The following is a 12,315-nucleotide window of genomic DNA, read 5'->3' on the forward strand; positions in this document are numbered from 1 at the left end:
CAAACCTTTTGTGTGACATTCATCATTATTAAGGCTTAGTAGTAGGAAGCAAGTATGATTCAACTTTGTTTAATGTTATGAAATATCTTTAACGTACTGTCATATAAAATGTTATACTTTAAGGCTTTACTGGTTTTGTTGTATTTAACTCTGCTGTCATTTATAAACATTGGAATATAAAATATGGAGTAAGAAAATAAGAATTTAATCCATCAAGCTTGGGCTCTTTACTGTACTTAACATTCCATCATGACGCCCACCTGTTGATTCCATGCACAATGGAAATGTCTCCAACTTATTAAAATCTTTAACTCTCTTTCTCAACAGACACAAATCTAGACATGAGTTGACTTGTTTGGGAATCTGTTTCATGTATCTCCCATCCTTTGTTGTGGGTGCTCTTTAAATCTTTAACTTTTGTTCGTGTAATCGCAAATTTGAATTATGACTTGACACAACTGTTGGTGGCTAGTATTAAAGGCATTTGTGGAGACCAGTGGATGATATTTCACTGACCTCTCCTGTGAAATAACTGTTTATTATACTCTGTGGCTAGTAATGTTCCTTCTAAGTTGTGTAGATGCCAATTAAACAGCAATCTTCAATAAACAAGTTGCTAAAAAAAGTTGTAACCAACGTTAGTGGTTAGCAGACATTTTAATCCTAGCAGCACATGATATTGATGGTAAAAAGTAAAGCATTTTACAAATGAACCTAATTTCTTCTCATTGATCCAATTTATCCAGCATTTGTACATCACATATTAACTCTCCTTAAATCCATCTTTTTGACTTTTGGTCACTTGTGATTTCATGTCAAATTCTGTCTAATTATGATCATGTGAAGTTCAGTGGAAGTTTTTAAGCTACATTAAAAGTGTGAATAAGTGCAAATATGTTGCCATGTATAAAATGCAGGTCCTCTGCGATGGTCTGTCTCTCTAATGCGAGGTAAAACCCTGCAATTTAAGTACTTGTCTTTACTTAAATGTTTAAGTAAAAATATACTTAAATGTTTGAAATATTTTTCAGTTCTTGCAATTGTCACCTTCACCCCAAACCTAATTGAAGCAACTATTTTTGCTATCTATCAACGAGAGCTAAAAGTATATATGCTGAATAATACTTTACAAGTCAATTTGACAGCTTTCTAAACAAGCAGAAATTGACTGTTAGAACAGTTGAGCTTTCATTGAATGACCAACAGTAATGAAGTTTTTTTCAAAACTTAACATCTTCCCTTGCAGAATAATTATGAGATAAATAAGTTTATAGAATCATGAGGGGCATGGATAGGTTGAATAGCCAAGATCTTTCCCTAGGGTGGGAGAGTCCAAAACTAGAGGGCATAGTTTTAACGTCGGGGGAAGATTTAAAAAGGACATGAGGGGTAACTTTTTTACACAGAGGGTGGTGCGTGTATGGAATGAGCTACCAGAGGAAGTGGTGGAGGCAGGAATCATTACAACATTTAAAAGGCATTTGGATGGGTATATGAATAGGAAGGGTTTAGAGGAAGGCAAATGGGACAAGGTCAGATTGTGATGGCTAGTTGGTGTGAACGAGTTGGACCGAAGGGTCTTTTTCCATACTGTATGACTCCATAACTACCACATGCTCAGACAATATTAACTTTCAAAGTTGTTGCAATCTATCTTGGCTAATTCTTATGCTGATTTCCAGGATTTTCTTTCTTGGGTGTCCACAAAGCAGCTGTCCAGCATTTCATCAGAGAATAAATGTTGGCAGTGCCTGGTCAAGCTATTAAATATATGTTATAAGTGTTGACCTTCATGCTTCCTTGGATTTTGGGGAAAGGGGGCCATAAACAGAAAGGGACATCTGTTGTACATTCTCTCTCTCCCATTAAATCTTATTAATAGGTGAGTTTAAAAACTTCTGGAAGAGTGTACTTTTTTGAAAGTTAATCTATTTTTTTCTAGTTGACCTGTTCTGAGATGTTATTGTACACCTCTGGAGCAAGTGAGACTTGAATCTGAGCCTCCCTGTCCATGAGTTAGGGATATTACCCCTGCACCACAAGAGGGCAAGCCTACTGCACTTGGTATTTCCAGGCGGTCTTCCATTCAAGTACTGACTAGGCCTGAGTTTGCTTAGCTTCGGAGATCAGATGAGATCAGCATTTTCAGATTAGAATGGCCATCGGCTGAAAGTGTGTACTTATCTAAGAGTGAATAAGAAGTTGCAGCTGTGATAAGAGTGGAGACAAATTAGGGTAGGCTATCAAACTCACTTGACCATGACCTCAAAACAGTTTAATTCTCTCATTCTTCATTACATTGTAGTCTCTGATGTTTTACATCACTTACTACCTCGTAATTTAGCTTACCTCCACTCTTTTCAACATTGGTGAATCTCCTGCACTATGAGCTAAAACATCAAAGTAAAGATTGTCCTATCAGGCAGGAAATATTTAGTTTATGTATTTTATGTAGTTTATGAAATATTTTAGTTTATGTATTCTCATAATTTAACCCTTAGAGCCCTGTAATATTCTGGTGAATCTGTGCTACAGACCAATTTAACTGTTCTAAGGTAGTATCCAGAACTGTGCAGGCCTTTGTAAAATTATAGTAAAACTTCTTTATATTTCAGTCTTCTAAGTATAAAGGCTAACTTCCCATTTGTCTTTTTGATTTGTTTTTGTATCTGACTGTTGCATTTTCACGATCTGCACACCTGTTCCCTCTAAAACCATTTGAACCTCTCCTGTTCCCAGCATTTCTAAAATTCTCACATCTGTCCATTTTTAGTCCAAATGGATACCTGCATTGAAATCCATCAGTCACAGATTTTTACACTCAGTTAGTCATACCACTGTCCCTGTAATTGTATGCTTTGTCTACAGTACTTACTATGTCACCTGTCTTTGTTACCAAACCTGGATATGTGGCTGTCAGGTATGTTGTCTAACTTATTAATAAATATAATCAACATTGAAGTCTCAACACAGATTCTGTTGAGCATCACTCGTCACTTGCTTCAAATTTCAGTACCTACCCATATCTCCTCATATCTTCTACCACCTAACCAATCTCTTAACCAGTTTAATGAATTACCTTCAATTCCATTAGCATTATTCTTGGGTCTCTTAAGTGGAATGTCATTGCATGCCTCTGGATTAGTTGCTTACTCAAAAAAAAATTACATTTGTTAGACATGACCAACCCTTAAAAGCCCAAGTTGGCTCTGCAAACAACTCATATTTCTTTGTGCTCAGTCACTTTTGTCCTTTGTTGTAGATTATCTCCATTGTACTTCAAACATGAACAAAGTACTTTGATTTTGGGCACAGTCCCATTACAGTTCAACATTGAAGTAACCATTTAGTCAAACATTCCAATTAATACTCTACTACGAATTATTAATTCTCAGTGTCATCGTTTCTGGTAATTGAAAAAAGTCAGATTTTATTTTTGTCCGTCTTTTGTATACTGCCGTCTAAAATTCTGTTAATTTCTCTATGAAAATGGAAACCCAGTGGCCTTGCCAATTTGTTAATAAAACACATGGAAAGCAGGTTCTCTCTGGTCTGACTAGTAGAACACTGGATAAAATCGACAGTGAAAACGAAAGCAGATTCTTTCTGGTCCAACTGGTAGAACACTGGAGCAATGTGAGCTGCGGCATAAGGTTCCTGTGGCCTAACTGACAGAACACTGGATAAAATCAGATGGTGGAACTTAAAACAGATTCTTTCTGGTCTAACTGGTAGAACACTGGAGAAACTCGAGCAGTGGAAATGAAGCAGGTTCCTTCTGGTCTAACTGGTAGAACACTGGATAAAATCAGTGGAAATACAGATCCTCAAGGATGATTGCACATTCCAGTATTTCCTGTTTTTATCACTAGATTTTTTATTCAACCCTGTACAAATGGATAGATTTTGAAGTCAGGACTTCTAGAAATAAACATAACTATTCAAATAAACTTATAGGATGAAATTACAGAAAAAAATGTACATTCAAAGTGATTTTATTAGTGGGTCATTAATTTGAGAAAAGTAGCATTCTCCAGTAGAATTCCACTCCTCAAAGTGTTTTGGAAAAGTAGGAACAGAGACTTAATTTCTCTTCTTGCACTCAGACTCGAGTTGCACTCCACTGAGATAGAGGCAGTCTCCTGTAAATAGGTATTCAAATGTTTGGGAAACTATACTCTGATACTAAGAGCTAACAGTATGAAATGTACTCCACAGCTTGTACAGTTTACTTCAGTTTGGCATCATATCTGAAACCATTTGCAAAGCAGTATGAAAGCAGTTGTCAGGCCAGCAGGTGGTGCTATTTTGAAAGTGGACGATCAACATTACTGTTGAAACACTAGACATTGCAATTTAGGCTGAATGTTCTTATGTTCCAGTATGCAGATAGCCTCACTTTTGTGAGCATATTTACTGAATTAGCACTATTCACAATTTAACTGCTGATTTGCTTTAAAATGTTTCCACAGGACAGAATCCTCAGAGAAGCCAATCACATGACTCAGTGAATTCCCCAGACCATCGAGATTCTCCATTGCCACGAAGAGGACCATCACCAGCTGAAAATGCTGCAGCACCTCCCAGGAGGGATAAGTTACCACCTTCCTTCCAGCTGCCTAGTCGGCCTCCGTACGGTGAACATCCACATGGAATTCCACCGCCAGGCCTTCTGCCCCCTCCTATGTCACTTGCTCTCAATTCTGGATATGGACCCCCACTTCAAGTGCAGCCAGGGCCCCTACCCCCGCCAGGTGCATTCTTAGCACGACCTGGCCCTCCAGGATCTATTGTACCTCCATTGCCACCAGGACTCCCACCCCATTTGATAGTACCACCTCCAGGTGCTATTCCACCTGCACCCCACATTAACCCAGCCTTCTTTATAACGCCAAATGCCAGCTTACCTTCACCAGTTGATAGCAGAGGACTTCCACCACCACCTGGGGATGTCTATGGCAGACCATCACCGTCTCAGTACAACAGAGAGGAATTCAAACGTGGAAGGTAGGCACAGATCTGTCCAGCTGAGTTATGTCATTTTATGTCTTCAGCTGCTTTTCTGTTTGTAGAGTCACAGATTCATACAGCATGGAACCGGACCCTTTGTCCAACTCATCCATGGGTGAATTGAGATAGCACTAAACTGTGTAGACATGGAAGAAATCTAGTCACACTCTTCTGGATGATTTACTTTATCACTGCTATGGGATGAAGGGAATGATTAACAAGTGTTCTGATTCCTATCCAGTGACACGCATGGAGTTTGGATGAGGACAGAATTGGGTTTGATTGAGATACATTGTGAGCTCCAGTAAGTAAGCTGGAAACTAATTTGGGGTCGATGAGATTTGTCTGACAAAGGGACAGGAAGGTTGGAATCTAATTATCATAAATTTGTGGCAAATTCCCCATTACATGAGGCCAGTGCCACAGGATCTTAGCTAAAATATTTTGAGGAATATTCTTCCCAGTATAGGCCTCACTTCTGTGCATGTTGCTTTTAATTCTTTATTTACATGCTGCAGTGTACAATTTGCAATGCTCCAAATTGAATTCACTGGTTGATGTCAGTGAGTAGTGTACGTAAAAATCCCATTGTGTTGATGCTGAGGGCAGTAAGTAAGGAAATCATAGAGGAAGTCAGGGCTATAAAAATAAATAATTTGTATTTCTTTTTTCTTATATGTAATAAGCATATGTTTTTAAAGGAACTCTGCAGTCTGTATGACTATGTTTTAGTGAATGGCCACCATGTTAACTACAATTTTTTAAAAATAATTTGTTAAACTAGATTTAATTCTAGGGTCTGTCTTGTCCAGATGTATCATTCAGCTGGGATCATAACAACACGCAGAAAAGATTTGAGAATTTTTCCAGGGAAGAGGGATTTCATTTACAAGGATAGATTGAAGAAGCTGGATAGATTAAAGAAACTCCTTATAGAAACAAAGATTTCGTGGAGATTTAATGGAGGTGTACAAAACCTTGAGCAGTCCAGAGATAAACTCTTTATACTGGCAGAAGGGTCAAGAATCAGATTTCAGATGATTGACAAAACAACCAATGTTGACTGAAGAATTTTTTTAGACAAGTGCTAAGGATCTATAACTGCACTATTTAAGGGAGTAGGGGAGGCAAGTATAATACAACTTGCAAAAGAGGAGTGAATAAGTACCTGATGGGAAAATACTTGTAAGACAGAGAAGAAAGGGTGAGGGAATAGAATTAACTCAGTTGATCTTGCCAACAGCTGCACTTATAAATTGTAACCACTCTGTAATTATTTCAAAGGACATTGAAACTATTGCCACCTCTTACTGCAAGCTTCTGTTCCACATTGAGAAGCAGAAAATTGTGGATGATTGGGTCTCATTTAATATATCAAAAGATCAGTTAATAAATTAATTGCTTAAAATCATTGAAATAAAGCTGTTAATGTTTTTCATATTAGCTAACTTCTAGCAGATTACCATGGCTTTATTTGTAATTCAGAGGATACACTGTTTAAATATTGGCAAAAAATTAAACTGTGATAATATGCAATGTACTGCTTTATTATTAATGGAAATCTATAGATAATTTGATTTGTTCCTTTAAGATCACATGGTCTTAATGCTGTAAATAGTCAACCGGAAGCCATTGTTGGTCCTAGTCACGTTTTGAAGTCAATTAAAATTATTTCTGTCAATAGAAGATGTTGTCTGAAATCCACTAGAAAAATATGCTTTCCTTTTTCTCGTACTTTTGTGAAATATGATACAGTCACATTAAAGCAATGCCTGGAGAATAAAGGGTCTGTCTCAAGATATATTAGCATTTATTGTATGAAATCTGGGATTTTCACATATTTGTGAGTGCTTGGAGTCTAACATGCCCTGTCCTGTGGAAAAATAATCTATAGGTTAATGAAAGGCTAGTTGATGTTGTTTGGTGTTTTTTGCAAATAGCAGTTGTTTGGCTTCTCTGATTTGGCAGATCATAAGTTATCTCGAGATCAGAAAAAGCTTCAAGAAATAATGGGCTTTCTTTCTGTTTGTTTTTGAGGTTATATATGGCACTTCATACAAAGAATGAAACTTGAGTATCAATAAATCTACTGAATATTTTAATTAGATAATATTGCCTCCTATTGACATTTGCTTACTTTTTTGTGTTAGAGAGCATAAAAAGAGGAATCAGCTTTGATATTAGCTCTGTAACACAGCCAACCAGACAGGCTATGAATAAAGATCCATAGTCACACAGAGTACCAAGATCCCTAAGTGCATCTGAAAAACTTGGCCACTTGGCCATCAAGATCTAGTATTAATTTTCGGACCTTGTTTCAGTCAAACTTTGAGTTATCACTTTAAGAATAAGATGAGGTAATTGCTAACTGTTTTATTTGAATTTATGTGTCAAGAATCAAATGCCTTTCCCATCTTTGCAGAGATCCTGACTCCAGTAGTCCTCCTCTTAGTGAAGCAGAGTTTGAAGAAATGATGAACAAGAACCGAGCGATTTCTAGCAGTGCCATCTCCAAAGCTGTGGCTGGAGCTAGCACAGGTAAGTGAGCAAAAGCAGGTCTTCAGTACAATTTCTATGCATCTAATAACTTGATAGCTACAAAACTGTACTAATCTACAGTGAGTCCACATCTCTGTGCTCACACCATGCCCTTCTCAAGTGGTGAACTATGCAGAGTTGTTTTTTGGACATTTTCAGAACTGCTGTCAGAGATGCTATGATGAGCCTTAATTTCAACAGAGTGAGGATATAGAGATAAGGCACTGTGTATGTGATAATGTTTCTGCAGTTTAGGAAGAACAAGAAAGGAAGGATTTGTGAAATATTACTGGTGAAAGCTGCCCACTGCATGTCAGCTTCCTGATGTCCTATGTGTGCTTAATCTGCAAGCAAATTCCATATGCAGTATAAATTAGTGAATGACTGTTTTTGTCACTTTGTGAATGAGCCCAAATAGAAAAACAAAAAACGAAGAATGTTTCAGTTTCTGAAAGAAGATAGGTTGGTTAACATAGTACTGTCCAAATCTTTGTTTTAATGGACCAGGCAGGGTGTGTACCATGGAGCATTGAGAACACACCAATGGAAATTCAGATAGCAACTTTTTAATGGTGCAGTGTCCTAGGACACTTCACAAATGGTACAATTTAAAAACCAACAGGAAAGCCAGAGAAGGAGAAATAAAGAAGGATGGCAAAAGACTTGATCAAACATTTTTTTTGTTTTTAGTGGGGTCTTAAAAGAGGCAGAAGCATTTACAGAGAGTACTTGAGGCCAAGCAACTGACACAGCAATGGTGGTTACATAGGAGCTTGAACTAGAGGAAAGGAAATTTCATGGGTGGGTGCTCATTGCATTGCTGGAGGTAATTGCAGAGATAAGCAAGGCGAGGTATGGTGGGATTTCTAATATCAAGGATGGAAATTTTGAAGTAGAGGTGATGGGAGACCAGGAGCAATGTAGCAATTGGGAAAGGGCAATAATGATAGGATATTTCCAGCTAAGTGTTAGATCAGTTATTATTTCAGACGAAATAAGAAAGACCAGCCAGGGAAAAATGGGAGTATTTGTATCTGGAGATGACAAAGGAATGAAAGAAGGGTTGTACCAGATGGGTTAAGTTTGAAGGTGAAAGTAAGAGGTTTTTGTGATGGAGAGGATTTGTGTAAAACATTCAGCTCGACTTTGAAAGGAATGCCAAGGTTGGGAGAAATAAGTCCAAGATGGTACCTAGGAAGGGGAGTGTAGTTCGTGATGAAGTTACATTGTTTGTAAAAGGGTGCTTAAAAGAAATGACATCAATTTTCCCAATGTTTACCTGAACAAAATTATGATTTATCCAAGGCTGGATATCAGACAAGCAGACTAACATCACAGAGTAAGGTTGGAAAGGATGGAGAGGTAGAAGTGGGTACCAATAGCATACATGTGGACATTGACCTCATGTCTTTGGGTAATTTCACTATGTAGATGAAGAAGAGGAGGTGGCGCAGGAGTTGGATAACTGTGGTGACAATGCACAGGGCAGGAAGTGAAACCATTGTTAGAGCTATTGTGACAGTGAATAAATAGATAAGAATGGAACCAGGAGAATGAAGTCTCACAGAATCAGAGAGTGAAGGAGAGGCATTGAATGAGGATGATCTGTGTTCTAATTAATTCACGTATATCTCATGTTACATTTGATCTTGATATAGTTTACAATTTAACCACCAGAGGCAACGAGACTTAGAATAGCTGTTTCAAACTTCACAACTGCCACATTTAAATTGACAAGTATCGGGAAACAAAACACAAGCGTAAAAAAAGACAGCTGTCTGGGCTGTGTGCTCCTACTGCTAGGATTCATTGGCTGCATATGGTCGAAGTGCTGTAGTTTAGATTCCTCTAGAATAATGATTTACATGCACCAATTAGTGCACTGCTGTTAAGTTCTGAAGCTGAATCGATATTTGTGTTACATAGGCGACTACGGAAATGCAATTGAGACATTACTTACGGCCATTGCCCTGATTAGACAGTCAAAAGTTGCAGCAGATGACCGCTGTAAGGTCCTGGTCAGCTCCCTGCAGGACTGCCTCCATGGAATTGAGTCCAAGTCATATGGGTCAGGATCCAGGTAAGCATATAATAAGCACCATCTCAATTAACCTATTGAAACTTTTAAAAATGTTCTTTCATGGTGTGTAGACAACCTGTTAAGGCAGTTGTTGCCCATCTCTAAATGTCCTTGAACTGAGTAACTTGCTACTCTATTTCAGAGGGCAGCTAAGTGTCAACCATGATGATGTGTCTCTGGGTTGATTATACCTAGTGAGGAGGGCAAATTTTGTTACCTAAAGGACATTAGTTAACCAGATGGGTTTTTATATCAATCAATAATAGTTTTATGGTAACCATTACTGCAACCAGCTTTATAATCCAGATCTATTAGCTGAATTTAAATTCGGTGGTGGGATTAGAACCTTTATTGTCAGAGAATTAATCTGTTATCTGGATACATGTCCAGTGACATTACCACTGTGCCACTACAATCATTTATGGAGGGGGGCAAGTTATTCTAAATTAATCTTGTGTGATGAGAACCAAAGAGTTAGAGTAACCAAGGATTTCAAGATATTAGGGGGAACAGAAACTATTTCTGCTAAAAATGGCAAAACACCATGAGGTTTCGAGGAACACAGGGATCTTGGAGTGTTGTCTGCAGACCTCTGAAGGTGCAGAACAAGTTAATGGGGTAGTTAAGAAGGTATGTGGGTGCTTGCCTTTATCAGTTGAGGCAGATTAAAGAGCCAGGGGATCATGTTGGAGCTGTACAGAATTTTGGTTAGGCCACATTTGGAGTACTGTGTGCAGTCTGATCACCACATAAAGGAAGGATGTGTTTGCACTAGAGGGGCTGCAAAGGAGATTCACCAGGAAATTGATTGATATGAAACATTTCAGCTATAAAGAGAGGCTGGATAAGTTTGGTTCATTTTGTTTGGAACAGATGGGGGTAACTGACTGAGGTATACAAGATTATGATGAGCATGGACAGGGGACCCACGAGGGTGGGTAGAAAGCAGCTGTTCTCCTTAAGTGAAGGATCAATGACAAGGTGGCATAATTTTAAAGTGCAAGGCAGCAAGTTTTACAGAGTACTTAAGGAAAAGCCTTTTAACCCAGAGGGTGGTGAGGTCCTGGAATGCATTGCTGGGAGGGTAGTTGAGGCAGGAAACCTCAACCTTTTAAAAAGTACTTGGATGAGCACTTGAAGCAAATTAACATTCAAGACTATGGGCCTGGTGTAGTAAAGTGAGACTCGTGTAGGCACTTAGTATATTTTTAGCGGTTCACACATGACGGACTAAAAGATCTCTTCTGTACTGTATGAATTTAGCTGGAAAGTCTAGAACAAGGGGACATAGTCTAAAAGTTAGAATCAGACATTTCATGAGAAACCGTTCAGACAAAAGGCGGGAGAAAGGCCAAATACATTCTTACAAATGAAAATTGATAAATTTTAAGACTGAGACTGACAGATTTTTGTCAGTCAAAGGTATGAGCAAATGGTTGGGATATATGGAGTTAAGTCGCAGTTCAGCCATGATCTCATTGAATTAACAGGCTTGGAAGATAAATGCCCAAATCCTATTTCTGTGTTTTCTCTATAATTTATTATCAGACAGACTAGTATTTGGCAGTTTTCTTAGGTGGTATTTAATTGAGATCACTCAACTGAGCATAGGCCACGGGTAACATCTTGAATCTACCTGTTCAACACAACCCAGTTCCACTAATTTGGGGAGCTGACAGAATAGGCAGTGGATGCTCAGTTGTTGACTAGATTCAAAGCCGAAATCAATAAATTTTTGGGCTCAAAAGGGAATCTAGGGATGTGGAGATCAAGCAAGAGACTGGAGTTGAGGTTGAGCATCGGTGATATTCATAAATGACGGAGCAGGCTCAAAAGGCTACAATGGTCTATTCTCATTCCTATTTCTAATGTACAATAATTTCTTGCTTATCATTTTGTTTTCTATGGTAACATTGAATCTGTCATTATTTAATATTTCTTCATTAAGCAATTGACACTATATTGCTGAAAGGGTATTCAAACATATCCTGAAAGTAAGCTGGCAAAAATGATTGGATTTATTACATTTCTATTTACAGGAAGAGAGAGAGATCACGAGACCGAGAGTACAGCCGTTCTCATGACAGAAGCCGTAGACACAGGGAACGCTCTCACAGTGAGGATCGGCATGAAGATTATCACCGTGAGAGAAGTAGAGAACGAGATCGGCATAGAGACCGGGACCGTGACAAGGAAAGAGAGCGAGAGAGAGAGTATAGGCATCGCTAAGGTATGCTTGGAAAGTAAAGCTTGTTTAAAAAGAAGCATCGTAATTGCCTTATTACATTTTAAAGCATTCTCCACAATGGACTACTGCAGTTTTGGAAAGTTGTGACTAAATATATGGACCTCATTGAGTGGGCAGGGACTGGCCAACCTGCATGCTAGTCCTCCAGCTTCTTCCTGTCCTTCAGCTATTTATTCTAAGGTGAAATGAGTGTGGTGCGTGGTCTGTTCACCTCACCAAACAGTGTAAGTGTGTTTTGCATTACAATCACCACAGTTGAGGGTTTGAAGAGCAATAGTAAAATGTGAAAATGTGAATGAGAATTAAAATCACTTTTTCTTTGGCAACTTGAATTTTCCACTTTGTATCCAGGTCTCACAGCTCACAAGTAGCATGGCCACTGTCTGGAGGTCGCTGCCCAATGGCAGCAGTGGTACGAGCAGGGGAGCCAGTGCTCTAG

The 12,315-nt window shown here is 38.5% G+C and overlaps 1 protein-coding gene across 1 annotated transcript in view; it reads left to right on the forward strand.

Moving 5' to 3' along the window:
- Positions 1-12,315, forward strand: part of LOC109928229 (cleavage and polyadenylation specificity factor subunit 6) — a gene marked incomplete at its 5' end in the record, with an annotated part of 48,483 nt that overhangs the window by 30,992 nt on the left and 5,176 nt on the right. Inside the window, 4 exons of the mRNA XM_048607304.1 lie at positions 4,473-5,007; positions 7,433-7,548; positions 9,475-9,628; positions 11,668-11,858. Of these exons, the coding sequence (XP_048463261.1) occupies positions 4,473-5,007; positions 7,433-7,548; positions 9,475-9,628; positions 11,668-11,857 (995 nt within the window). The remainder of the gene's footprint in view (positions 1-4,472; positions 5,008-7,432; positions 7,549-9,474; positions 9,629-11,667; positions 11,859-12,315) is intronic.

This window comes from Rhincodon typus, chromosome 17, assembly GCF_021869965.1.
Source record: "Rhincodon typus isolate 14 chromosome 17, sRhiTyp1.1, whole genome shotgun sequence".
NCBI lineage: Eukaryota > Metazoa > Chordata > Chondrichthyes > Orectolobiformes > Rhincodontidae > Rhincodon > Rhincodon typus.